Genomic DNA, 27,028 nt, shown 5'->3' on the forward strand with positions numbered 1-27,028 from the left:
GGGTCTTGATTTGCTTGGATTTCTTTTGTTTTGGTGACGACTGGATTGCTTGAAGCCGCTTCCGTGGTCTCTTACAATTATCAAAATGTTAGGGCTGGAGTAAATGGCTCAAATAAAATATATAAAGATGCCCGCGTGAAACGCTTCTATCTTCTCTTCTAAAGTATGGAAACCCAAATGCAAACTTCTATTGAAGAGGTACAAGAGCAACCAAACTCGTTTGCCTCGGTCCTTCACGCAAACGAGTTTGTGCCTTTGAATATGAAAACTCCTGTGCCAACGGCGTACTGTTTCCCTTGCAAAAATGCGTACCTTTCTACATTGACACCGGCGCTTTATCAGCCAGGCACGGAGTATTATTACAATCAAAACTATCCGTTAATGTCACCTTACCTTCCGTATTATGTGCCAGGCAACATTAATAATAGCACTTTTGATACAGAAAAGTTGCGGGACTTTCGCTCCTTAACAATCAGTAATCTTCCAAATTCATACAAAATATCGGATCTTCTATCACTTATTCGGACTGGACCATTAGAAAAAGCTTGCGTGAAGGCTTCAAAAAATAGAGTTCTTATATCGTTTATTCATGCAGCAGATGCATTCGCGTTCTACGAGCAATGCACCGTTAACAGGCCCGTCTTCCAAAGCAAATTACTTAGGGTGCATTTTGCAAGACCAACAATTCTTCCGGAAAGCATACATCAGGCTCTTCAGCAAAGTGCCGCAAGTAGAAACGTTTTCATTGGAAATATTCCGAGGGAGTTTACGGAGCAAACACTAGAAGATTGTTTATCCAAGTACGGGGCTATTGAAAATGTTAAGATTTTAAGCTCTCGCAATATTGCTTTTGTACACTTTCTGAACATTAAAAGTGCTATAAGGGTTGTCCGCGAGCTGTCTTCTGATAAAGAGTGGCATTCAAGACGCGTGTTCTACGGCATGGATCATTGCAGTGTTCCTATAAACAACAACTCTAAACTTCTAGCAAAAAAGTACAATGGATATTACGCTGGTTTAGACTGCTTTGGTTCTCAAGAAACAGGTAAAGATAAGTTTGCCGGAAACCGTACTGCATTCTTGGGTAACTTGCACGAGAGTACAGAAACGTATGAAATCTGTAATGCGATTCATTATGGTCCTCTACATGATGTACATTACATTCCTGAAAAGCATATCTGTTTTATTACCTTCATTAGTCCAGAAGTGGCTCGTTCCTTTGTCGAAGAGTATACCAAGGGTCGTCTGTATATACACGGTCGATTGGTCAAGGTTGGATGGGGAAAGGAAAGCAGACCGTTTCCTGCTGTTCTTCAAACTGCTGTCTCTAATGGAGCTTCTCGAACCGTTTACGTTGGTCATGTTGGCAAAGAAGACGAATTAGAGAAGCTTCTCAATGAGTTTTCAAAGTACGGCGAAGTGGAACATTTTAACTACATTTCAAAGAAGAAATGTGTTTTCATAAGCTTTACCAGTCTTCCCAATGCTATAAAAGCAGTAAGTGGTGTCCGTCAAAATAAGGCTTTTCGCAAGTTCAGAATACACTACGGAGTTGACAGATGTGGAGGAATTACGGAACGCGAGTATTCAACAGACTTTAACTCGGTTGTTTCTACAACGAGCTATCAGTTTGGGCAAATGAAGACACCGTCGAATATATCACCTCCTTCAGGAACCAGTCTTCATAATGGAACCGTGCCTTCAATCTATGATGCAGTGCCCACTTAATGAATTAACTAATTAATGATCTATGAAGAAATATTGAATGAATAAACTACGTTTAGCAACCATTTCTAAGGACTATCATAATTGTGCTTCTACAGAAGAAAGAGATAGTGTGCCTACTATTACATGTTTCATAGTTTCAGCTTCACACATCTTATTTACCAACAAGTCGCGTTTAGGTGTATTCATGCGTGTAAACAATTTAACTGTTACAGAAACAAACAGGAATATTACTAGCTTAGCTTATTCCATAGTATAGAAAATGTTCCCATCTAGATAATTTGTCTACCAAGCTGTAGTGTACCATCTATCGAAGTAATTTCTTTTACTGCGTTTCACCTCAACGTTCACCACAAGCCTAATAGGTATTTTTACTTAAAATAGGCAGAATAAAGCAGAAGATGAATACGGAGAACGTGAAACCGGTAGATACACTCCAAAATCGTCAAATCCGTATGCCTTGTTTTCGAGTTTTCGAATGTTAACATTATAAGGTTGTCTAGAGAGATTGCTGAATCTGAACCATGAATTGGAGGAGCTAGAAGACCAGAAAGCATCTAATGAACTTCCCTTATGGAAAGTATTGATATTCGATAAACCATGCTCAGAAATTATTTCCACTGTATTGCATGTGAGTGATTTAAGAAAACACGGTGTTACAGTACATATGTATGTAAAACATAACAATATCTTCTGCCTTCCGATAATCGTACTGACCTTCTTCTTAAGGAACATAAAAGCAAACAGACAACCCATCTCTGATGTCCCTGCTATTTATTTTGTTCAACCCACTCGTGAAAACGTTGAGCTTATTATTCGCGTATGCTTTCCTATTTCCGAAATAACATGTACTAATAATGCGTTCAGGACCTATCTAATGGACTTTATGAGTCTGCTTATGTTTGTTTCTCCACTACGATTCCCCGAGCATTACTCGAAGACTTCGCCGAAATGGCAGCTTCTTCGAATACCGGTCATATGATCAACCAGGTTTATGATGAATACCTTAATTTTGTTTCACTTGATAGTGAGTTTTTTTCTCTTCAACAACCAGGTGTCTTCTCTCTTATTCATAGCCCATCTTCTACGGATGGTCAAATTGAGGAAACCATCCAGCAAGTCGCCAGTGGACTGTTCTCGGTACTTGTAACCTTGGATGTTCTTCCGATTATTCGTTGTCCTCCTGGCTCGGCAGCAGAACTATTGGCTAAGAAGTTGAATCAGAAGCTTCGCGATCATGCAATGAATACGAAGAATGTATACGCTGCAGATTCCACTAAGCAGAGACCTGTCCTAATTCTGCTAGATAGAACGGTTGATCTTGTTCCAATGCTCAATCATTCTTGGACATATCAAGCTCTGGTACATGACGTTTTAAAGATGCGACTTAACAGAATCTCGGTGGATGTTGTGAATAACGGTGTTGAGTCTAAAATGGTATACGATCTTGCCCCCAATGATAGTTTCTGGGAGCAAAATTCTAACCTACCCTTTCCCCGAGTTGCTGAAAGCATTGATGAAGAACTGACGCGTTACAAGAACGATGCCAATGAGGTAACGAAAAAGACAGGCGTTTCTTCAATTGAAGATGTAAATGCCGACACCTTGGTTAATTCTACTTATTTAAAGGCTGCTGTGAGTCTTCTCCCAGAGTTGACTGCCCGAAAACAAATGCTTGATATGCACATGAACATTGCAACCGCTTTACTGAAAACAATTAAAGATCACCAACTCGACGAATTCTTTGAGATGGAAAGCGATGTAAAAAACATTAACAAGGCAACTGTTTTGGCTTGTCTTAAGGATAAACAGAAGGGTACTGCAGAAGATAAACTTCGTTTTCTTCTAATCTGGTATTTGAACGCTGATAACGTTCCTGCATCCGACATGGAGCAGTTTGAGGAGGCCTTAAAGGAAGCCGAATGTTCCTTGGAACCCCTTAATTTTGTAAAAAAGTATGCCTTTACATTTTGTTCCATTTAACTGACCATTCCAGAATTCGTGAAATCACACGTATGAATATGATGGCAAGTGCTGCCAACCAACCCACTAGTGGACAGACGGGTGATAACCTGTTTAAGGGATTTACCTCACTTTCCAACAAGGTATGGATGATACAATCAAGTGGAAGCAACTAACTCATCAACAGTTGACGGATCGGTTTAAGGAAGCCGGAATTGGCGGTCTAGAGAACCTCATTTCGGGCGTGAAAAATCTTATACCTGCTCGCAGAGCTAATACTATAACTTCAATTGTTCAGAGTTTAACTGAGCCTGGTTCCGCCATAAAGCAAACAGAGCAGTATCTTTACTTTGACCCCAAGTCCCGGTCCGGCAGTAGCGAATCGCTCTATACTGCAAACAAACGCCAAAGCTTTAATGAGGCGATAGTTTTCATGATTGGAGGAGGCAATTATCTTGAGTATGGCAGTTTGACTGATTGGGCATCAGAGCAGAACCCAAAGAAGCGCATTGTCTACGGTAGCACGGAGGTTGAAACGTCAGCAGAATTCTTACAAGAGCTCGCAACCATTCATTGAACCAAATCATCTGTATCGTCCTGTACGTACAGCTAGATAACTAAGTAATGAAAGCAAGGTGTTAATTACGATACTACATGAAACAAGGCGTGAGTCCCATAATAAGATTTTATTTAACAAGCTAAAGGGTTTTAAAAAGACAAAGGCATAATCATAACATTGGTTCCTTTATAACTAAAATTGCATAGATGACTTAGTGCAAAAAAAACAAGGACGCGTGTGCACACTCGAAGTCCGTATGAAAAACCTCAACAAATCAAACATGAGTTTCGGCTTCGAGCAAGTCAAAGGAGGTCGTAGTACTTTTTTAAATGACGGCACAATTGGTATCTATCTATTAACCGTTGACATTAATTGGGCAAGAAAAGATGCGTTATTTTTGTCGTCAGCCCGATTAGAAGGGGCCTGAGCCGATGCATTGGTTAAAGCAGCCAATATAGAAGAAACGTGCTGAGCCGAAACTGCACTGTAAGGTTGTTGGGATGGAATATTTACATCCTTCCTCGTTTCCACTGGACGAGGAGGAGAAGACGGTGAGCGGGAAGTATCTTTTTGAGGTGTTTCCTTTTCGTTTGCAGCAGGCAAAGGAATTTCAGCTGGGGTGCTAGGAGAGCTACTTTCGCGTATGAAAGACTCTGACAAAACCTTCTCACTCGTGGTAGACGGCTTTGTAGAGGATTCTCGCTCCGTTTCCCACTGACTTTCGGGTGTCGGATTAAGCTTTTCTGCTCCGGTCTTAAACCCACGTGTATGAAGTTCGTCTTTAATAACAAAAGTAATAACCACGGGTTCATACCAAGTCTGCTCCTCTTCAACATCATCCTCTACCTTGGCGCCGAACGCAACCCTAGCTTCATGTCTGTCAAGATCACGAGCGCTGCCGTAGTGATGATGGACACCCTTAGCCAAATCTTTGTCATCCTCTAGAGACTCGATGATCCTAACTTGAACAAGATCATTGTCAGGACGCCAAGAGACAGACTTCTTTTTCCGCTTAACGGTGCTTTCTGAGGTTGTTTTACTAACCTTGGTCGGTTTTCCAGTAGTTGAATCCGACTTTGCTGATCGCTTTCGGAAACTAGGTAGTTCTTCCTTACCTTTGGTAATTTGCTCCGTCAATGACTTCAGGTCACTTCCGACCTTAGTACTTGAAGAAGTCGATGAAGCTGTCTGAGAGTCCTGGTTGCCGCGATTTAGGCCTGCCATGATAGCGGACAGAGGCGTGTTTGGCGTCGATGATTTTGCGCTAGCGCTCGATGCCATTGGCGCCTTAGAACCAGAAGCCGCCGACTGCTTAGCAGCAGAGCTCAAGTTTTTGAAGAAAGAGGTATTCGAGACGCTTGTAACTTTTTTAGTTGTTGTAACAGGTGGCTTTTGAGAGATCGATTTGTGAGATGGCCTCGACGTTGCCGAAGCGGCCGTTTTCGTAGTTTCGGGTTTTACGGGAGCAGCTTTCGTGTCCTTGCGTTGTTCCAGCAGCAAGGACTTCTCAGCAATGCCAGATAAGTTTTCAGCATACTGTCTTATGATAGAGTTTGTTGATTTCTTTCCTACAAGTAAAATAGCCTTGCCGAACTTAACCTCAGCAAGCTTTTCAGGGTTGAGAGGCAAACGGGTAAGCACTTGCAGAATGACATGCGTTAATTTATCATGTTTAGAACGAATAGCAGAAACAAACCAGTTTCTCAATTTTGGCAAAAAAATACGTCGACTACCATCAACAAGTTCATTATAAATAGTATCCAAGCCCTTATCTCTGGTTATTTCCAAGAAAATTAGTTTTTGTTCATCAGTTTCAATAGATCCCATAAAATTAACCAAAACAGCCGCACAATCTCTAGGCGCACGACTGGTGTTAAAAGGGTCCAGACACTCGTTCAATTCATGGCGAAGACGCTCGGCCGGACTTAATGGTGCCTTCGGCTTCACAGGGGTTTTAAGAGGGAGTTTTTGACTTGATGAAGGGGCTACAGAAGGAACATCGGCAACAGTTTGGTTAAGCACAGCAGGCTGCATATTCGGCGAAGACGCGTAGGAAGGAGTAGTCTCCACGAGCATTGGCGTGCCAGCATGCATCTGCGGAGGCTGCCGATTTAAGACATTTTGCGTCTCTTCAGCAGACATATTATTCTGAACATAAGGCTGATAATAAGACGGAGGATACTCCTTATGTGTGAGAGGAGGGAGAGTGACAGGGTTCTGAATAGGATTTAAAGAACGAGCAGCATTGGCGTATTCAGCAGCATTTGTATTGGAGGAGTAGAAGGGAAGGGAAGCATGTTGGAAGTTGGATATTGTCGGCGGCTGATACGGATACGATTGACGAGGAGGTTGCTGTCTGTAATCGACCTCCATAACGGAAGGCTGCAAGTACTGACCCGTATGATGCATCGAAGCATCGTTGGACAACAGATTGTTCACATGAGGTTGAAAATAACCATACTCAGTGTGCATCTGATTCGCAAATCCAGCGTGTGGTTGCATGTAAGCTTGGTTTTGATTATAGGCTATTGCTCGCATGAGTAATTCACGTTCTGACGACATTATTAAATGCAAACGTACCTGGATAGAACCCCATTATTCGCGAGTCATAATTAGATGGAAGAGGAAGGGTCATCTCTGGCATTCTATGATTATTATAATCTGCGGCAAATACGTTTCGATTGTCCACGTTTCCATCATTTTGAAGGGGTTTATTCCGATCGTTTAGACCGGAAAAGTCACGAGCTCCATTCATGGAGTAAGTAATTGTCTAATTAGACTGGAGTTACTCTTATATCAAGTAATTCCTCAGAATATAATTTTAAATAGTAATCCCGGAGGTCTACGATAATTGTAGCTACTAAAAGCTTGCACTGCACGGAGCTTACGTACCCCGGCAATATACGTTACAAAGCCTTTTCCGTCTATGTCGTTGGTAAAGGAATCGAGCTGTTGGAGGTCGAGAATGGCTTTTTTTGGTGGTGAGTTTTGGTGGTGAATTAGGATGGCGAAATGAAGAAACGAACGCGCCTCTACACGTGCCAGGAGGAATAAGTTGAATGAAGTTATAGTGAAGCAGTAGAAACAGTGCAACAGTGAAACAGTAAAATGAAACATTAGTGAGGGGACGGCGGGTACGGCAAGGCTCAGTAAACAAATGTAAAGATAAACAAAAAAGGATTGATATTTTCTTCTACTACTATTATCTTGCTACTGCTAGGTTTCATTATTCGTTGAAAATAAGAAAGAACAACCCGAAAGCGTAAATACAGCTGGACAATTTTAATCGTTATGAGCACATAATTGCTACAGAGTCCGTGGAGATGGACGCCATTTTAAATGCACGGGCATTAGTAATTACTACTAGCAGTAGCAAAATAACAGAGCAAACAACTAATCAGCATACCAAATCGAAGGGTTGAAAAGATTAGATGGAACGTCCGAGGGAACTTGTCACCAGTGCCAATTAAAGGTCAAATATATTCCGTATAATAATTGCCTGGCAATGACTCGGTGACAGCATTAAAACCGAAACAATACAAAGCAATCCCAAAAGTACATATGAGTGCAGCACCCTCAATCATGATATCTGCATAGCGTAGAGGAAGACCAACTTGACTAAACTAGTTCACGCACACATGCTTATCCGGAGAAGAGTTTGAGGATGAGGTCGCTGCAGAGGTCCAGAAAAGGCATGGAGGTAATAACTCGTTCCTCAGGCGATTCCCGTTTCGTTTGATCGGCTGGGAGCGGCGGGACAACCTTGTAACCATTGGACTTAACATCCAGCATATAGCATTCGGGCATAATTTCGTACAACTGTAACTCAACGAAAGCATACACGGTTCTGCCTTCAGTTGGGTCTCTTTTAACAGGATACCTACATTTAATCGTGTAGATTTCTTGCTTAATTTGGTTCTCGTTGAAACGTGGATTCGTGAATTCAGCACCTGCCTTCTTCAGCGCACTGTATATGGCAAACAAGATTTCAAGTGTGTCACCTCCGCAACGGATGCCGAAGTGCCAACGTGTTTTTCTGGTTTTCTTCTTCGTGCCGCCAATGCTAGCAGTGTCCGCATTTTCGTCTGCGGCCCTGAGATTATAGTTGTCGGCCATAAACTCCTGGTGCCTCGCAGAAGTAGAAGAAGGAAGAATCGAGATTGTACTTTGGATAGGTGCCTGCTCAAGTGAACCAACCTTTTCCCGTGGGCTGCTACCACTGGAGAGTGACCCCTTAGAAATTGGTCGAGACTTTATTCTCCTAGCCATATCGCTGGAATACTCTTCATACGCTGGAGGTGAAACAGACAGAAACGAATCCATTCGTTTGTAAGAGGAAAGATGACTCTTCTCTTTAATGACTTGATTCTCATGCAGAATGTTATATGCCTCTTTGATTTTGTTGTTTTCGTTAACGTCATGCAGAGCGTTTAGAACTTCTTCTTCCGAGAAGCCCATTGTTTCGCTAAGTTTTTTCAAAATCTTAGTATCAACAGCAGAGTCTTGCAACTCTGGCATCGGTTTCAAGTAATCAGGTAAATTCTCATTAAACCACGGATCTTCTCTAATGCCTTGAATCGTTATTCTTTGCATAGAATCGACGACAATCATCCGGCGAATTAAAGATTTGGCGCCTGAAGAAACCCAATCAGGCATATAAAACAGACCACCTGTTGCGTTAGTTTAATTTTGTACACCTCAGTGTCAACGTACTGTTGATTTTCTTGAAAAGATTAGGAATAAGCTCGTCGTCAAACGGCAATTGACCGACGAGCATGACATAAAGAATAACGCCGCAACTCCAGACATCGACCTCTGGACCTGCATAAAGCTTTCCATTGATAACTTCCGGAGCAGCGTAATTAGGCGAACCGCATGATGTCTTCAAGAAGTTACCATCAGTCATTAAATTCGAAAGTCCAAAATCGGCGATCTTGACGTTCAAATTTGCATCGAGAAGAAGGTTTTCAGGCTTCAGATCACGATGTACAATCTTGTGTCGATGACAGTACTCGATGGCACAGATAATTTGTTGAAAAAACCGGCGTGCTTCGTCCTCACTCAACTAACAGATTAGCAAACCATTCTTGAACCACTTCTGACGCATACCTTGCGTTTTTGGACAATATAATCAAACAGTTCTCCACCAGCATATTCAATTACCATTATAATGTCCGTCGGTGTTGTGATGACCTCGTACAGTTTTATGATATGAGGATGCCGGAGAAGCTTCAGGTATGAGATTTCACGTTCTACACGCGAGTACATATCACTCATCTTCAGAGTTTGTTTGGAGATGAACTTGAGAGCTACATCTTGATGTGTTTTGTAGTGGGTAGCAACTGTTCGTTAGAATGAATGAACGGGAGCATGAATAGGGAAGCCTGGACTGAACTGAACAGATCAGAGCACGAAACTTGCAGTGTCGGGACCATGATTGCTGCACACAAGCGCAACGCCGGCAAACCTGCCGTGTATCTCTCAAGTCACGGCATAAGCACTCAATTCACGTCTGTCTGTCCCATTCGCCGCGTACTAACGTTTTACTTTTCCGAAGGAGCCTTCTCCAAGGACCTTTTTCACAATGTACGGGCCGATATTGCCCTTGGAAGACTCATTCTTAGCGACTTCCTTAAATGGCATGGGAAACAGTCCCGCAGCAGTAGAAGCAACTTCGACAGAAATCTATTTGTGTTCTACGTGCGGATTCTGGTGCAGTATGATGAATTTGAACGAAGTCAGTGAACACACAGCAAGCACACGAATGGCAGAGGGTAAGTTACACACGAGCTTCTACGTCCCCTGTTCGTTGATGGGCTCTTCGCTTAACCAACTGTTGTTACGATGACGTCATTGCAAAAAGTGGGGAAGTGCGACAGGCGCGTGTACACGTATGCGTGCGCAAGCAGGTTGGAGGAGGGAAAGGGCGAGGAAGGAAACAGTAACGTGCGTGCTGTTGGGTGACTGGTGTCATAGATGAGTAGAAGACGCTGTGCTGGTATCAAGGCTTGACCAGTCTTTGCTACACGAGAGACAGAAGCCGCAATGGTTCAGCAGACGCAGTTTCACCAAGCTGATGACATGGAAGAGGGGAAACACGCTGAGCTATGAGAACGAAGAAAACGAGGGGAATTTTTTTTCATTATATAGGCATCGTTTTTGGGGTAATATTGCGAAATTTATGTAGAGGTATTTAGAGGTAAAACTGAGACATTGAAAAAACAAAACGAGACTTTTTACTAATGCTGAAATTAAGACACGATAAAGTATGTTTAAATGAGATATAAATAGTTAACTTGTCTACTAAACGACGACATCGTCATTCGATAAATACTAAGCGAAAAATAACGACTCAGAATTGCGAATTACTGAAATGACTAATCGGTATATATAAGAACACTGTCGGCAGATGGTATGGACACGAAGGCTTTGTCATGTAGAATAGACGACAGGGGTGAATGGAATGTGCAGAATGCGCCGGCGTTAGAGGACGTTATTGGAGTAACATTTCCTTCGAGCTAGTTATTTTAGCCAGATGTCTGTACAACTACCGACATCAGAAAAGAACTTTGATAAAAGATATACACAGAGATAAATTGAATAGTAGCACTAGACTAGAAAGAAGGCGACTGGGAGAACAGTTGGGGGATCGTTAACTTTTGATACACAAATCAAGTATTAATCAAGTTGGAGTTCGCTTGCTAGAGACTTGTGCTGTTCTGATCACGTTGTTTAAGAACTAGATGCTTAGAGCGGTTAACCGAATGCGTATCTAAGTTACGCTAGGAGAAATAGAAACGATATATATGAATAAATATATCTACGCTACATAATATAAATATAAATGGAAAGGGATAATAATAGATGGAAGTAGAACTACATAATCAACAACATAGACGAATTCTCTAATTGGATGCGGGACTTTACACTTTCGTTTGGTTGAAACTGGACCCTGAAGGGTGTAAATTGGTATAGTCGATAGCATGAGCAGGGTTAATTTTAGAAGCCAATGCAGCTATACTCATGTCCTTCACACCCAATACAGTAGTTATGACCCTTCAGTTAGGCGAGAAGTCCTTGTTTCTGAGCACTAAACTTCGAGGATTCGCCGATTAGTTGAGCACAATGATGCCAAGTCCAGCCACCACATCGGACGCCGATCGACAACGAAATGCACTTTCAATCGTCTCACCAGCACAACCCGGCTTCCGCTCCATCTCCCCTCTTCTCCTCTTTTTTCTTCTCCTCTTTTTTCTTCTCCTCTTCTTGTCTTCCCCACTTCTCACACATTACGGCCATCCTCCCCTCCATTTACTCCCTCCTCCGACCCCTTCCCCGCATCGCGGGGCGCTTCGGTAAATAACTTTAATTTCTCTGGCGAAATACTAACACCAAAAATGATCAACAAGGCAGCAGCAACAGCAGTTTCTGCCAAGAACAAAAATGCAACTTTCCGAGGAGACCAAGGTTCGTCTGGCGCTCAAATGAACGTGTTCCTTCTCTAACATTTGTCATAGGAGCGTATTGTCAAAGCCGTTGAAGTTGGAAAGACCATCACACACTATGGTTGGATTCCTTTGATTCTCTGGTTGGGTATGAATATGAATTATGAATATGATGAAGAATGAAAATAAGTTATGATACTGAAAGATTGATTATACACCTGTCTATATTATTATTCTTCGTCTTTCTTTCTTCTTATTTTTATTTTTTTTTATTTATTTATTTTCTTTTCTATTTTTTTCTTTCTTCTTTGTTATAATAGAACCTTGCTAACAGCGACAGGTTACACTCAAAGCAAGCCCAAACCCCAATTGATTCGGTATGTTGTTTTCAATCATAATTTGCGCATTATTAACTGTTTATAGTATTATCAATCCTCTTGCGTAGTTGAGAAAACGGTCGCTTAATAAAACGAAACTCCTTGCAAAGTCATTGGTAGCAGTACAATACGTTAGTGATAGTATTGGCTTTACAATCGGTGCAGTGTGAGAGGTTGCTTGGGTAAAGTAAATAGTGTGTACAAATGTTGGAAAGTTCAATAGTGAGTAATAGTCCTAATATACATTGCCCTGATATCTAAGTGGAACAGAACTTGAATATATACTGAATCTACTTCGTGTTCTGTTCATTGATACCAACAATTTCACCGTTCTCCTTCATCACTGTACAGCACCATTTTGGACTTGGTTTATTGTCACTACATACTCAAGCATTGATTCTGCATACTGACTCTAAATCACAGTTTTGCTGCCACCGATCGACAGAAAAATTTGCGAAAACAGCCATACTAGTCACGATGCAGACGTCCTATTTATAATTCTTGAGTATATTATTCTTCGTCGTTCCTTCTTCGTTCTTGTTTTTCTGGTTTTTATCTTCTGTAACACATCACACAAAAAGCGAATTTGTATTCGTTTAGGTAGTCAAAAATGGAACAAGCAGTAGCGGGGTTTGCTGCAGGGACCATTTCTACCCTTATAATGCATCCATTAGACCTGGCAAAAACACAATTGCAAGTAACTCGCGTGTATCAACATACCGGGTTACGCAATGTTGTAAATGCAAATGTTAATAGACAGCATTTTTTTCGGTCGCTGTACCGAGGTTTAACCGTTAACTTAATTGGTTCTACAGCTAGCTGGGGCTCTTACTTTTTTATTTATGAAAAGTGTAAAAACGCTGTCGCCTCTTACAGCAACATTCCTGTCCGAGAATTGAGCTCTTTTCAAATATTAGGATGCTCTTATGCATCTGGTCTAGCTGTTGCCGCTCTAACAAATCCCATCTGGGTTGTTAAATCGCGTATACTGTCACGTTCTGTTCCATACACAAGTTTTCTTACAGGCATCCGCGAACTTCTCCGAAATCAGGGAATTAAGGGCTGCTACGTGGGTATTGTTCCTTCGTTTGTTGGTGTCTGTCAGGGCAGTCTACAATTTATGGCCTACGAGCGGCTAAAGAAACACTATAATGAGCCCATGGTAAGTTTCTTACCGCTTCTCAATCATCGCTAACATTCGCCGCTCTAGTCAAGTCTACAGTACCTGTCGGTTTCGGCACTCTCAAAAGTGTTTTCTTCTCTTCTAATGTACCCAGTAATGGTCTTTCGCACTCGTCTTCAAGTGAGGGACACCCTACGAATTACAGATTCAAAATCATTGATGAGCTTGCGGCTGCCTCAGATAATTGCAGACTTGTATAAAGGGTAAAATATTGTTCTTAAGATAACGCTAACTCGATGACACAACTAGATATTCGTTTCACTTACTACGCGTTGTACCACAAACATGTATAACATTACTAGTTTATGAACAAACATACCATTTTTTAAAGAAAGATACCAAAAACAAGTGATTATTTCGTTAAAAATTCATATTAAGCATCCGCCACAGAAGCTTTCAGTAGCTGCTCGAAGTTCTTCTTTTGCTTCTCTGATAATCCTGTAAATACCTCTTGCAGATTTTCCGATTGGTCAGAAACAATTTCGTAAAGACTGGTTCCCAACATCTTTAAATCATCGTGGCTTGAAACCATCACAGAAAAGTGCGTAACAATCGGAATAGAAATGTATAAAAACTCTCTACCTGTAAAACTGTTAGCGAACCAGAACCATCCGAATGGGAGACTTACGCTTATCTTTCCTGAAAGATTTAGACACGAGCAAAAGTGTGTTCAACACCGTAGCAACAAACTCTTCTTTCTGTGAAATAACACTGTCTTGAAGAGATGTGACAGTCCTTGAAATTAACAAGCGACATGATGCACTCGTATTCTCTTCTTTACTATGCACAAGAAGCATTGAACATATTCCTTGAGCTGCAATAGATACCATCTAAACAGTTAGTAGAAGAAAACAATTAAAATACGCAATAACAATACCTCTTCATAATGCAACATCTCGAAAAGCAGTTCCAAAAAGTTTTGTACTACTCGTTGCTCTCCATCAATTTTTTTATATGCAACGTTCATTAAAACAAGAATGCTTAATGTTGCCATGATGCCTTTCTGTTTGTTTCCATCATCAGTCCTAAAGTTGTTAGATAACAGCAGCAAAAAAAGCTAAACATACAGTGATGCCCGAATAACCAAATTCGTTCTTTCGATATATGTATACAAAAGCATATCACACTCGTGTCGATCAAGATTAACTAAAGCTAAAACAAGCTTTTTGTAAACATTCAGAAGTTCACCCATGTGATGCTTCATCGAATCTGCATCATCCAAAAGCACTAAAGGTTAGCAAGTGCTGCATCAGCATAGTGTCGTACCCTCATAGATATGTAAAGCTGCTGCGTACAGATCGATACGTATAAGAACGGGAAAAAGATCAGCAATTTGCAAGAAACTATCCAAACAAGGCACAACAAAGTAGACCGATTGAGTATGAAGAGACGTGCTAGCTGAGGTTGATCTTAAGCCTGGAAGACGAATTGTCAGAGCAAGGGTGATAATCTTTATAAGTTGGAAAAGTTGTTCGACGCCATGGGAAACAGATTCTTGCATTGCAACAAATGAGGCAGTATCAGATGCACGTATCTCTTCAATGCAAGGATGATTAGTAGCAATTAGAGTTGATAGTTTGATAATTGCTGTTTTTGTTTCCCAGCTTTCTGTCAAAACAAGACGTGTGAATATATCCACCACCTCAGGGAAAACAGAAGGCTCAAATATCACGTCGGAACACAGACGTTTACTAATAGTAACTGTAAGCGCTTTCATTATACGCAAAACTGGTAACTCAAAGGGCGCAAGTACCTCTGGATTCAGTAACGATTGAAGAGCTAACCCAAAAATGAAGAAGTTGAACGCATCCGGATTCTGAGTGTAATTCACACTATCCTGGAAAAAAATATCACCCTCTGCGGTTGAAAATTGATCTGCGTCGAATGTGCTTAGCACAAGTTCTCGATTCTCTTTAAGCAGTAAACACAATGCTTCAGCAATATTAAGCCATGTTTGCTGGTGTATTTTTAAGAGCAACTGTGGGTTGATACACTGAACACGAGTGTTTGTAGTATCAGCAATAAAGTCTCGTACGAGGTACGAACCAAATTGAAGCCTCGAGTATGAACGTAGTGATGAAATCCAGTGTGGTATCAACATAGGTAACAAAGGATCTATCGATTCACGTAAACTTTCATACTGTAAGGAATTCGTCAACAACTGAGCCCACGCTGAAAGAGTAGCTACACGAAGAACAAACTTAGCATCATGCTTAAATAAGTTATCAGAACTGTCTTCCACCGCTCCCTTTAAGCTAAAATCAAGAGCTGTCAAAAGTGTTTTGAAAGCACGATTACTCTCAGTTAATTTGTCGACCAAACCAGAACTCAAAAAGTTTGCGTTTGCTGCCAGCGATAACGACATAACCTCTGGAGATGCATCCTTTGAAAACGTGGAGGTTATTGCAGAACTGATTTGAGCCTCAAACTGATTAAGAATAGATATATCTGGAAAGTCTGGATCTTTGAACGTACTAAAGTGCTGTTTCGAGTTAGTATACACGCAATGGAATAAAACTTACTGTGATAATCGCGTTTAGCAATCGAAGTCCAGAGATGCTAAGCTTCTCATTATCTGATGTTGACAACACGAATGAGGCACTGACAATTTCTGATACACGAGAAGCCAAGAATTTGCTCGACTCTTCATCATGTTGCATTATATCAGTTAGCAAGTTAATAAAGCAATCTGCTGCAAATAGCTGAGTCTGCCAACGAAAAGTCTGTTGTCTCGTAGATTTTGTTGAATTAGTTGAGCGAGCTAAGGAGACAACATCCTCGTCAATGTCGTTATCATATCTATTTTCTGCTGATTCCGGATGATCAGAAGTCGCTTTCTTTGAGGACAAGACATTAAGAAGTGTATTAAGCCAATATGCAGTGTCGTTAAATTCATTATCTTTCAACCAAGTGTAAAGGATATACTTCAAGTATTTTTCATCAGGTGTGGTGTCTAAGGATCGCCAAATTAGTTTATCAAGATGCTTTTTGTAACAAACTTCCGAGAATTGGTGATTCTGTAATAATATCTGATATAAGACAGCTATTGCTTCACTTCGAAGCTGAGGCTCATTCAGATTAGTGATATAATAAAATAGCATAGTAACAAAAGCATTTGATTGAGATGTAATGGGCGTGAACAAGTACAAATGCTGGTAACAGTGGAAAACACTGGTCATGCTTAAACTGTTGGTATCACACATAAAATGAAGCTGTCGCACTAGATTATAGGCCAAGTTTCCTAAGCTTGTGTCTTCCTGCAAGCTTGGGCCGAGCTCGTTTATTACACAATCCAAGAATTCTGCATACAGATTAATCGGGTACGCGGGTTCTTCGCTTGATTTTAACAATAGTGCTTCAGAATCACTATGAGAAGATACCATAAGTTTTGTCAAAAAGCTTAGTTGAGATAAAGGTGCCGAAGGAATTGAAGTAGACACTGTACGAAGAGAACGAATCATTGTAAGCAATGACCATTTCCGAATCAAAGGATGATCATCTTGACATAAGGCAAGAATAGTCTGATGAATTTTCGAAACAAGGACTTTTGGAATAGCAGTGCCGAGCTTTCTAGATATATATCCGACAGTGAATATAGCATTCATCCGGTAGGTAGGTTGTCGATTTTGAGCAATCTTTTGCAAGAATGGCTCAAGTATTTGCAGAGCGTTTGTTCGATCAATCAAAACAGAAAGCGAGCCATAAGAATGAGCCAAGGGAACCGTAACATCCTCGTCTGCTATCGGAGTGATGTTCGCAAGAAATTCATTTACCAAAGCAGTCAAGGTTACTCCAAAGGAAACTTTGCGTTTCACGCATTCATTGAGAGCCATACTAAGAGCAATGACAGAGTTATATATAACAATTTTCCCTCTATCAACATCCTTGTTTTTTATGGCTGCATCTACCGTTGAATTCAGCAATTCCACCAAGCTCTCAAGGACTTTAGAAGGTTGACTGCAAAAGATCACGGAAAAGAGCTTAATAGCATCATCGACAATTGAAACAAAAGGTGCATAATTCGTTTCTTCCTGTCCTTCATCGGGATCGATCAAACTGAAAACATAAAATGATGGTTCGGGGAACCACTTTTTCTGCAAAGTAACCCACATACTTTCTTGCTCACAGTTGATCACAGAGATACCCGATTCTGTTATGGTGGATGATCCCAACACGTACTTATCCGATACAAAAGGTGCAGACTGAAAGAAGTCATTTACAAATTGTTGAGACTCCAAAACAGATGTACTTGAGAAAAGAGAAACAGTACTCCAAAGCAATTCTTGATCATCAAGCTGCACACCATCAACAGCTGAAAGCTTAAGGAAGCATTCAAACACCAAGAGTCGGACCATCAGTTTTAATTCAGGATGAAGCATACTCGAGCCAGGTATACGAATTCCAAGTTCAATTCTTCGAATTTCCGGTATTTCTTTCAAAAAAACAAGGGAATTATTAAGGTAAATAATTACTCTTTTTCGGACGTCCGGTGTAATTAAAGCATGGTTATGTTTCAGGAATGAACGAAGGGCCTGTAGTGACTCAAGTCGTGTGAATAAATCAACATTTATTTCCATGACATTTAGTGTACGAATTGAGTCGGGCGGCTTTGGTAACGAATTTTTCCATAAAAGCAGTAACTGAGACAGCTGCATCCGAGTAAACGAGGGACCCAGCGAAACATAAACAGATAAGAGACGCCAACCAGATTTAATTTCCGTTTGTGCAATTAAGAAGTCATTCTTTGAGGATGCCTTAATAAGGCTCAATGCAGTTTGAAATAATTCTGAAAACATTGAGGATGAAACATAGAGAGGCTGCTTTCTTGCAGCCACAGTGACGGCAATTAGTCCTATTGTTAGATTGTCTAGGCGATTGAATGTTGCATCTATGCGTTCATGAGGTGTCACGACCTCTTCAAAACAGGACTTTAGTTCTGTGGAAAACTCATTATAAACGGTCATTATATTGCTGGGAGCAATAATAAGGAAACATTGAAGGCATTTAGCTGCACGAAATGAAATGGCTGTCTCATTATTCTTTAGTGTGCAAACCAAACAAGATAACAATTCCTCCTGCACAGTAAGCACCGAGCTTTTGAGACGAACAATAAGCAGTTCAATGGCTTCCAGCGCACAAGTAGCCTGAATTTTTTGCAATGATTCGGTGTCCTTGTTGAATTCATTTGTAATATCCAGAAGAGACTTTAATGCCTGAAGTTCAGAACTTTGATCTAATTGTTGAGAATCGAAAAAGCTTGAGAAAACAAAGGAGATGTGTGATTTGTGTAGCTCATCAGTATTGCCTTTTTGTTGTGCTGCTTGTTGTTGCATAAAAACAGATTTCGTTGGCTGAACAAGACGAGTACTGAGAAGTAGATTCTTTACAACGGTGTCGATATGTTCGTTTAAAAGATCCTTCTCAAACAGTGAAAATAACTTCAAGTAGGAAGCAGTGACAATGGTTTTACATTCTGAAGTCAGAAATTGTTTCTGAGAATAAAGAGAGCCCAGAAATTGCATAGATAAATCAAGAAGAGCGTGTTGATCAAAGGTAATTTTTGAAATCGGAGGTGCCTCGTTTGCATTGCTCTTCTTTTGAATTTCAGCATAAATAAGTTCACGAGAGGTACATAAAGCCAATGCGGCTGTACAATCTGCAAGGTAGGAGAAAGAATATTCGGAGGGACTGACTAACTTCTTCAAAACTATAGATTTTAACCATTCATAATCTGAAGTTTTTAAAGAGAATTGACATTTACGCATGAGTTCGGCAGCACATTGAAGTGCAGAACACTGTACATTGATACAGGAACTCTTAATGTTAGTGCGTAAATTTTTCAGTATGTCCTTATAGGCTTGTTCAATTAAAAAGTCAGAAGAAGATTTCAATATAAAAGCAATGCCCTCTAGTGCTTTTGCCCTTAGACCGTAAGAGCAGTTATTCTTAGAAAACCGCAAGAATAGTCTTAACATAGGTTCCAGTTGTGATATCTTTTAAATCAGTTAGACGAGGATCATAAGCTATTCGTTACACATACTCTTGTTCCATATTCTTTTATTAAGGAAGTTATAATTGATAAAAAGTTTCTTGAATTGTTAGTATGAAATACGAGTAAGCCTCAATTGACGTACAGTATAACTTTCTGATCCTTTGCCTGGGAGGTGCTATCACAAAGTGTATTGATGTCTTGTGCCAGTCTATAACCTTCGACTAATCTATGTTAGTATAAGACTATGTATTAAGACTTACCATCTTTGTAAAGAGATTCCAAACACATTCCTACCAGCTTTCTTGTCGGATATCCAAAATAATCACTATAATTTTTAATACAGTTAAATAACTCCTGGAAGGCATCTCGAAGTATTGCTTCTTTCTCGGATTTAGATTTTTGTGAAACATCATCTTCAAATTTGAGCAATTCATAGAACAGGGCTTCCCGTTTGTGATCCTCTGTAGCAGAGTTTACATTTTCTAGCGACAAATTTAGTAAATTCATGCTGCTCCAAGGATCCCACCTTACTAGTGGAATGTGCGTTTACGGGTGGTAACGAAATAGGATACTAAAAACCGATGGCCGAAATTATGTAGAAACTACAGAAAATTACCGAACAATCACCTTCGCAATTTTTGTCTACAAGCATTTTATGCAACTAAAGCTTTGTCTTAGCTTAAATTTGTCGTAAATATATATTCGTAAGATAAAACAGTTACATGAACACAAGTAGATTAGATTATTACTCCACCGTAATGACTTGTGAAATAAATCATGAATGTCTTCTTATACATTCTGCACAGCGATCTAATTAGCACTAAATCATGGAATATTATATAACTTTTATTTAAACATTAAAGGCAAGTTAAAGTGTCCGTCATGTATATATCATTCATTCAAATGGTGGATTATCGTGAGTTACATATGACCCTCGTTCTCAATAATAGAATCATAAACGTGGCTTCTATCAAGAGAAGAAGCAACATTTGTATTGGGTGTCGGTGGGTTTTTGGTTTCAGTTTTTCGAGTCCCAAAAGATAGACTCATTAGGACGAATGCCATAAAGATAAGTATAACGCCTACATTTAATAAATTAGAATAATAATCCAAAAGACGCATTATAACAAACTTACCACTTGCTCTTCGCATTTGTTCCCATTTCTGTTTCTCAATCTCTGCGCGCAGATTTCCAAGCGAGATTGCTAACCGGTTGCTGAGTTCTTGTGTTTTTGCATGAATGTTCTGGTTGTCAGAACGTGCCTCGTTTTTTCTAGTTTCAAAGTCCATTTTCCAGTCTGCACTAAGTTTGTTAAGCTGTTCAGTAATCGTTTGCTCTAAAGCTTCAACTTGACGCTGACTTGAAAACAACCCTGCTCGCAATGAACTTATTTGGTCTTTTCTTAAGTAAATCTTTTCTGAGCGAAGCTCTGCTAAAGCGGTTTTGAAAAGGTATGTATACTGGGATATGAGTTAGTAATTGCTGTAACGCAAGGATCTGTATACATTTTCGAAATTGGCTATCGAAAGGAATGACATTTTGCCTCTCTTTATGTTCTCAAGAATAAATAAGGACGTTACATCCATAATAGCTTCCGACTTTTCGTTTGAAAAACCAGCAGCCTTTAATTGCTGAACAAAGTTGAAAGTGTCCATGTGATGGTTATATAAGAAGGAAGGCGATGAATTATGCGATACAACGAGTGAGAGTCTATTGTCAATAGTTTCTCTAGGTTTTGAATCATTACTGTTACATCGAAATTGGTATAAACTCATCCATTTTTGATTTCGCGAAAGCATTAATAGTTGATCATGCAATTGGCATGATATCCTCGTTCGTAACCTGAGGGAAAACATTAAAAGAGCTCTCGGATCAGTAGGAGTCACTCATTTGAATCACTGCTTAAGAAACGAATTTTCACTGCTGTCACTACGTGTCTTTAGCGCGTGAAATTTAATAGAAAGGAGAATGCTTCTACAGGCCACTAATTTTATAAGCACACCCTATAACAAATGCTTTAGGCTGCTCATTTCATACTCTGTGATTGTCTACAACATACTGGTAAATTTGCAATCTTGTCTTTTGTGTTATGAAGGAAAAGTTTTTCAATACATTTAAAACAGAAGATAAATACAGAACTCCTATTTAGGCTATTAGGAATATAGGAAGGGCAAAAAGGTATGAGAATAGGATGATGAAGATATCATCAGTCAGCATGCAAACGGCTGATAGCATGTATCGGGGAGCAAATATTTTCCAAACCATTAGATGACGGCGGAAGAGTGCTGCAAACGCAACACTACTGCCAGAAATAGCACTTTTATATAGCATGAAGGAAACCGTAAAAGAGAATAGTTTTTTGACAAGATCGTATTTGGACGTGTAACGCAAACAGGACGCAAAAAGTGGAATAGATAGACAGGCAAGGATAGGCGCTCCGAATGTATGAATTAACATAAAGAATGCGCTCACAGTCTGATTTTGTAATGAGTTAGACTGGATAAAGGCAAAATTCCATTCTAACGATGAAATCGTTGCCTGGTTGCCTGTGGTAAAGAAATGAGATACAGACAGTAAACCAAGAAGCACGGGGAAGAAAACCACTCCAATATTCGCGTGTAAAATAGAGAGCTCGATTAGCAGTAAAATTTGAATAAATAAGCCGACCATAGAGAAAGCTCCCAATGGACGTTGGAGGAAAGTCAGAAACAAAAACAAAACAACAAAGCAGTTAAAGAATTCCGGTGCATAGAGAGAGACTCCGGTTTTCTTAGATATTTTCTCCTCACGTCGTGTTAAAAGCTGTACAACTTGCCAAACAAAAGCGATACCGAAAAGTAATATGATCGAGTTGGCAAGAAACGGACTCCACGGCAACAGTTTGCTTTCTAAGGAAGGAATATTTACCAACAAGAAATGACCAATCCAGAAAATTGAGACTAAAGTTTGAGTAAAGCCAATGAGACACTGTGTCATTGTAAATCCGGGCTGAGGTCTGCCATAGTATCTTGACGAGTACTCACGCAGTATAAGTGGAATAACGAAACCGAGACTTACAACCAGGGATAACGAGAGAATAGAGGGGATGTCGATCTGGAAATTAGAGAAGTATGTAACATTGCATTCATTTCCTTGCTCTTCACGACACACAGTAATGTACGTTGAGAGTCTTTGTAAGACCAGAAATACAAGGCTGTAGAAAGCACCTGCGATTCGCTTTTCCGGGCTTTTAAAAATGCAACTTCGGCAAAACAAAACACAGCCAAAGGACATGACAAAGAAGTGAACAATTTTATCCTCCCAAACAGTGAAAGAGTTTGAACCAAAGGTACAGCAATGAAGGATAACAATGATAATCCCAAAAATATCCCAAACAGCTAAATGGAACGAATCGGCCATTTTAAATGCTATCATTGTAGAAAATGAAAGACAGAAAATGATGGAAACAGAGCATACAAACAGCACTATGTTTTCTTTCATGGTCTTTAAAGGAATGCATAAATAACACAAGACATTGATTCCAGCGGCCAGCGCGTATGAACATGGAATGGATCTTTTTAAGGATTTTGTCACCACGAGTAATGTAGGTCTAGAAAACAAGACGACTGCCAAACAAATTGCATAAGTAAGCAACACGACAATACCGACAAGTATCTTTGACATATTGAATTCAGCCCAAATTCCCTTGTAACTGTCCAGAATTCTTCTGCTATTGCGATGATCAATTGCATAGCGCTCCATATAGGTTGCATTTTCTGGGATATCTTCAAGTTGTAAGCTCATAAGCTTGTGCTTGTAATGGCTATTGAAGCGAGCTATTTGTTTCGCAACGATATTCTCAGCATGCGCCAATTTATCTGCCCCTTGATAATAAAAAGGCTCCGGAATGATGGATCCTAAACTTCCATAAGGAATTGGGTTTCCCAACAGTAAACTCAAAGTAGGAGCAAGATCCACCTGAAGCACCGTATTAACATCATTGCGTTCATCATTTAATCTCTTGAAAGCGGGCCTTTTGGAATAGAGCCACAGAGCTGAATTGCACTCTTCAAAAGAATCACCTCCATGGTCTCCCTTTTTGTCCATTCCGTGGTCACCCATCACCACAAGGAGGGTATCCTCATCAATCAAGCGCATCAATTTCTTGATAGTGTTGTCCATTTGCTCCAATTTATCCGCCATAGCAGGATGATCAGGCCCCAGTCGATGGCCAACATGGTCAACTCCAAGGTAATGAGCAATAAGAACATCCCAATGATCCTGTTGTACATAGTCGTAGATGTACGAATTCACGATGTTGTCAACACCATGCAGATCTGGAACGTTTAGAGAGAAGGTTGGAACTGAATGTATGGGATTAAGAAATTCATGGTACAAGTTGTCCCAGGTATCATCACCAACCAGTACAATTGATTTGTTCAAGTGACTCCACTGTAGCAACAGGTTGTCATCTTCAACAGCAGAAGTGCCGAAGTTGGAACCCATGTCAATAAAGGTTGGAAGTGAACCAGTCGTTAAACCTTTAATTCTTTGAAGCGTTGCAGTTGGCGCATCTGCTAAGAAAGAATACAAGACTGCATTCTCTGGAAACTCTTCAGCAGTTCTATACAGTGTTGGAAAGTGATTTAAATAAGAGCGTGTTTCATTTGAAGGAGTTGTGAAGTCATAACGCAGGGCATCAATTAGTACAATGACAGTTTTGGAGAAGCTCTTGGGTGCCCAGCATCCTTGAGTCTGATCATCAACTACTGTTGAATAGGGGAAATCGTTGCAAGAAGATGTTTCGTTTAATACTTTACGACGTAACAAGAAACCGTTTGTAAACGACAAGAGACCAAAAACATTAACAACTACGAGAGAAAATACGAAACTGAATAGTAGCACGAAACACTCGAGCGACCAAAAACTACGTTTTTCTGTAGTTTTTTTTCGTTTTGCCATCAAAATTGTAATACGAGGTCGGGTGTGTAAATTCCGAGACTAAAAAACGGTGTGCATCAATCCTTAACACATAAATACTCGAGCATTAATCTCGTTACTTGTTTAGCGGGGGAGATTCTGAATTAAACTGACTATTTTTAAAACCACTAGTACTTAGTGGTCTTCTTTTTTACTAAGTCAAACTGTAGAGAGTAACAACAGTATCATAATGTATGAATTGCGGTTCTATATACAAATAACATGTCTCGATTATAAAATAATATGTGACAGGTGTAGAGGGTCCACAGCACTTGCAGTTCGTTTGATTTCTATTGTTATAACCTTTCCCGAGTAAGTGACGAGCTTTTAGTTAGTTAGTAATTGTCGGTCATTAATGTTCCTTACGATAATGTAAAACCTCAAGAACATGTCTTCCTGTCCATGGTATACCGGTGACACTGAAAGTCCAATAATGGGTGAGTCAACAACGTGCGTCAAATGTATCAGCTGTGGAACAAATGACCATGATCTGTATTGTTTTTCCTTGCGCATTATTATTGTAGACACCAAATGAAGAATTGTAATTTGGCCGCTTTGTGAGACGCAAACAACACAATGTAGGCCAGGAATTTTTTCAATCATGTTCACTCGTTGGAAAACGTCTGTCCGACTATCCAGCGGATTTTCAAACATGTTCTTACTAGACGCTAGAGGCATAAGACGATTTCCATTAATGAATGCAAGTAGAGTAACTGTACGATGAGTAGCATACAAAAGCAAGGCGTCAGGTTCCTCTGTAAGAGACGCTAGGAAAAAGTCTTCCACGTTCTATCATAAGATTAGAAAGCTGAATGCATGACATAAATTAACTTACATGCAAGTTTTCATCTAGAAGGACATTGTGGTCCCCCTCAAATATAGTATCGTCAAACTCATTTTCCCGAGAATAAAAAGAAATATAATCCTGCTCAGTAGTGATAGATGGAGCAGATGAGCCATAATTTTTTGCAGTTTGAATTTTAGCTTCTGTCATTGATTTTAAGTCGAGCTTTTGAAAATCATTATCTTCTAGGAAACATACACCCCACCCACTATAAGATTAGTAAGTATTTGAGCGGATGCATCGTACCATAGGTAACTGTAGAATACGGCACAGCTGTGAAGCTCATACAGATCCCAAACTCGAAGGCTGCAATCAATAGAGACACTAGCAATATACCGCCCAGTAGAGTCGAACGAAATATTAGGAACTAGAGAAATCATTAGTAACATAAAAATGATGTTTCACATATGCATACTGTTATGATTATGTCCGACTAGAACAAGTTTAGACGTATGAAACCATCGCGAACGATAGTCATTAAACTTCGAGGAATACTCAGTTCCTAAATGGAACCTACAGAAAGTTAGAATTTATAACTTAAAGTAGATTGTGTTACATTTCAATGTTGTGCGAATTAGCCGACACCGCAAGAATTCTCTGACTGGAGAATGCTAGACCCCATGCTGAATCCGAGACTTCGTAGACCTGGGGTGCGCGATTAAGGTCGTCTGTTTGATAAATTTGTACCTTTCCCGAGTCGTCCAGTACGATTAGAAGCTCGACTGTGCCTTGGCAGACTATTGATAATCGATTGATAACATGCTCCATGAATGTATGCGTCCGTCCAGGCCGACGGTTCGTAGTACTGAATGCACTTTTCAGTGTAAACAACTCTTCAATGTCTTCTTCTCCAAATAATAGAGCGTTTTGTGAGTATACCTTAACAATCTCTGACCTGGGTTAATAAATTAAATCCATTTAACAAGTGTTAATCCACTGATTTTACCTCCGGAAGCAACAAATATCATATCAAAATAGCGACTTGCAGCCACTAAACTGTTTCTCCATAACTCAAAGGTTTCATTTCGCAAATTATCATTCACCGTTACGGTGTACTAAGACAACATTGTTAAAATTTGATCACAAATACGGGAACAGTACCTCGTTTTGCTTGTATAGTTCTTGTAAATCCAGTTTCATTCTTCTTTACATAGGATTATGCTAATACATTTGTCAATTGCCAACGTCGTACATTCATGTATACCATAAGGTACTTGGTAGGAGCCGCAGTCCTCGCGAAGTCATAAACAATTAGGTTATTTCAAGACAGTTGCAGTAAACCGGATCATATTTACATCACGCATATGCCCAATTCATGGAAAAGCGTCAAGGAATTGAATAAATTCCGTAGAATGGTAAACCTTCTGCAGGACGCACCTTTGGACCCATTCGCGTCATGTCATTGCAAAGACGAAACAAGTTCACTAAGAATAGAACTGGAGGAGTTTATTGTGTACACAGACAAACACATTTTTACGCATGCTATTAAAACTTTTGAGACAAAACTTCAAATATTCAAAAAGCTACATGCCATTGATCCAAACGATACATGGCCTATTCTACCGGTCGAGTCGCAACAGGAGTTTATAAGAACGTGTATCTGTGAGCTTGACTTTGTGGATTCTCTTCGTCAGACAGCATTAGAGTCTTTACTAATTGTTTGCCTTGGCACTTTTAACGAAGTACAAGAACTTTCTGATCATGGGAAATCAATAGTGCACAACGTAAATCTTCTTCGAAAGCTCAATGTCTTTGACAGAGTTTTTCACATTTGTATTACGGCACTTAGTGCCTTGAAGCAAAACTATCGAATCGTCAACAAGGCTGATCCAAAAATGCTTACGGACTGTAAAATACTTCGTTCTTCGTTTATCATCATGTACACGATGCTTCTTCCAAAGCCTGGACTCAACTCTTGGAAAATGTCTTTGCATACTACGCAGCCTTCACTTATTCCCTTTTTTATTCAACAGTTTAATTC

At 40.0% G+C, this 27,028-nt stretch overlaps 10 protein-coding genes across 10 annotated transcripts; 4 read left to right on the forward strand and 6 right to left on the reverse strand.

The window, feature by feature from the left end:
* Nucleotides 1–165: 165 nt before the first annotated feature.
* Nucleotides 166–1,728, forward strand: SJAG_03498 (RNA-binding protein; the record flags this gene model as incomplete). The annotated part of the gene is made up of 1 exon (XM_002174606.2): nucleotides 166–1,728. The coding sequence occupies one exon, from the start codon at nucleotides 166–168 to the stop codon at nucleotides 1,726–1,728; it is 1,563 nt and encodes a 520-aa protein (XP_002174642.2).
* A 136-nt stretch (nucleotides 1,729–1,864) lies between these two features.
* SJAG_03499 (SNARE binding protein Sly1) lies at nucleotides 1,865–4,448 on the forward strand. Its single transcript, XM_002174607.2, has 6 exons — nucleotides 1,865–2,178; nucleotides 2,220–2,394; nucleotides 2,455–2,545; nucleotides 2,593–3,680; nucleotides 3,722–3,830; nucleotides 3,875–4,448. Exons 1-6 carry the CDS (start codon nucleotides 2,127–2,129, stop codon nucleotides 4,262–4,264), a joined length of 1,905 nt encoding a protein of 634 aa, XP_002174643.2. The 5' UTR covers nucleotides 1,865–2,126; the 3' UTR covers nucleotides 4,265–4,448.
* Nucleotides 4,355–7,311, reverse strand: SJAG_03500 (mRNA cleavage and polyadenylation specificity factor complex associated protein). Its single transcript, XM_002174608.2, has 2 exons — nucleotides 6,827–7,311; nucleotides 4,355–6,771 (listed from the first exon to the last, which is right to left on the reverse strand). The coding sequence occupies exons 1-2, from the start codon at nucleotides 6,999–7,001 to the stop codon at nucleotides 4,595–4,597; spliced, it is 2,352 nt and encodes a 783-aa protein (XP_002174644.2). The 5' UTR covers nucleotides 7,002–7,311; the 3' UTR covers nucleotides 4,355–4,594.
* A 93-nt stretch (nucleotides 7,312–7,404) lies between these two features.
* Nucleotides 7,405–10,077, reverse strand: SJAG_03501 (CAMK/CAMKL/AMPK protein kinase Ssp2). Its single transcript, XM_002174609.2, has 4 exons — nucleotides 9,787–10,077; nucleotides 9,356–9,588; nucleotides 8,960–9,311; nucleotides 7,405–8,916 (listed from the first exon to the last, which is right to left on the reverse strand). Exons 1-4 carry the CDS (start codon nucleotides 9,887–9,889, stop codon nucleotides 7,889–7,891), a joined length of 1,716 nt encoding a protein of 571 aa, XP_002174645.1. The 5' UTR covers nucleotides 9,890–10,077; the 3' UTR covers nucleotides 7,405–7,888.
* Nucleotides 10,078–11,469: 1,392 nt separating this feature from the next.
* Nucleotides 11,470–12,228, forward strand: SJAG_03502 (TOM complex subunit Tom7). Its single transcript, XM_002174610.2, has 4 exons — nucleotides 11,470–11,713; nucleotides 11,764–11,839; nucleotides 12,032–12,068; nucleotides 12,115–12,228. The coding sequence occupies exons 1-4, from the start codon at nucleotides 11,690–11,692 to the stop codon at nucleotides 12,134–12,136; spliced, it is 159 nt and encodes a 52-aa protein (XP_002174646.1). The 5' UTR covers nucleotides 11,470–11,689; the 3' UTR covers nucleotides 12,137–12,228.
* A 41-nt stretch (nucleotides 12,229–12,269) lies between these two features.
* Nucleotides 12,270–14,143, forward strand: SJAG_03503 (FAD transporter). The gene is made up of 3 exons (XM_002174611.2): nucleotides 12,270–13,230; nucleotides 13,279–13,454; nucleotides 13,501–14,143. Exons 1-3 carry the CDS (start codon nucleotides 12,679–12,681, stop codon nucleotides 13,601–13,603), a joined length of 831 nt encoding a protein of 276 aa, XP_002174647.2. The 5' UTR covers nucleotides 12,270–12,678; the 3' UTR covers nucleotides 13,604–14,143.
* Nucleotides 13,307–19,807, reverse strand: SJAG_03504 (Pof6 interacting protein Sip1). The gene is made up of 9 exons (XM_002174612.2): nucleotides 19,504–19,807; nucleotides 19,386–19,464; nucleotides 19,292–19,340; nucleotides 15,774–19,244; nucleotides 14,518–15,733; nucleotides 14,319–14,478; nucleotides 14,129–14,276; nucleotides 13,880–14,081; nucleotides 13,307–13,833 (listed from the first exon to the last, which is right to left on the reverse strand). Exons 1-9 carry the CDS (start codon nucleotides 19,748–19,750, stop codon nucleotides 13,625–13,627), a joined length of 5,781 nt encoding a protein of 1,926 aa, XP_002174648.2. The 5' UTR covers nucleotides 19,751–19,807; the 3' UTR covers nucleotides 13,307–13,624.
* Nucleotides 19,808–19,916: 109 nt separating this feature from the next.
* Nucleotides 19,917–21,316, reverse strand: SJAG_03505 (fungal protein). The gene is made up of 3 exons (XM_002174613.2): nucleotides 20,750–21,316; nucleotides 20,380–20,704; nucleotides 19,917–20,325 (listed from the first exon to the last, which is right to left on the reverse strand). The coding sequence occupies exons 1-3, from the start codon at nucleotides 21,098–21,100 to the stop codon at nucleotides 20,165–20,167; spliced, it is 837 nt and encodes a 278-aa protein (XP_002174649.1). The 5' UTR covers nucleotides 21,101–21,316; the 3' UTR covers nucleotides 19,917–20,164.
* On the reverse strand, nucleotides 21,302–24,414 carry SJAG_03506 (pig-O). The gene has a single exon (XM_002174614.2). It carries the CDS (start codon nucleotides 24,183–24,185, stop codon nucleotides 21,390–21,392), a length of 2,796 nt encoding a protein of 931 aa, XP_002174650.1. The 5' UTR covers nucleotides 24,186–24,414; the 3' UTR covers nucleotides 21,302–21,389.
* SJAG_03507 (WD repeat protein) lies at nucleotides 24,342–26,293 on the reverse strand. Its single transcript, XM_002174615.2, has 8 exons — nucleotides 26,149–26,293; nucleotides 25,994–26,102; nucleotides 25,604–25,937; nucleotides 25,463–25,560; nucleotides 25,294–25,414; nucleotides 25,039–25,255; nucleotides 24,570–24,992; nucleotides 24,342–24,527 (listed from the first exon to the last, which is right to left on the reverse strand). Exons 1-8 carry the CDS (start codon nucleotides 26,185–26,187, stop codon nucleotides 24,435–24,437), a joined length of 1,434 nt encoding a protein of 477 aa, XP_002174651.2. The 5' UTR covers nucleotides 26,188–26,293; the 3' UTR covers nucleotides 24,342–24,434.
* Nucleotides 26,294–27,028: the final 735 nt, after the last annotated feature.

This window comes from Schizosaccharomyces japonicus (genome assembly GCF_000149845.2).
Source record: "Schizosaccharomyces japonicus yFS275 unplaced genomic scaffold supercont5.2, whole genome shotgun sequence".
Classification (NCBI taxonomy): Eukaryota; Fungi; Ascomycota; class Schizosaccharomycetes; order Schizosaccharomycetales; family Schizosaccharomycetaceae; genus Schizosaccharomyces; species Schizosaccharomyces japonicus.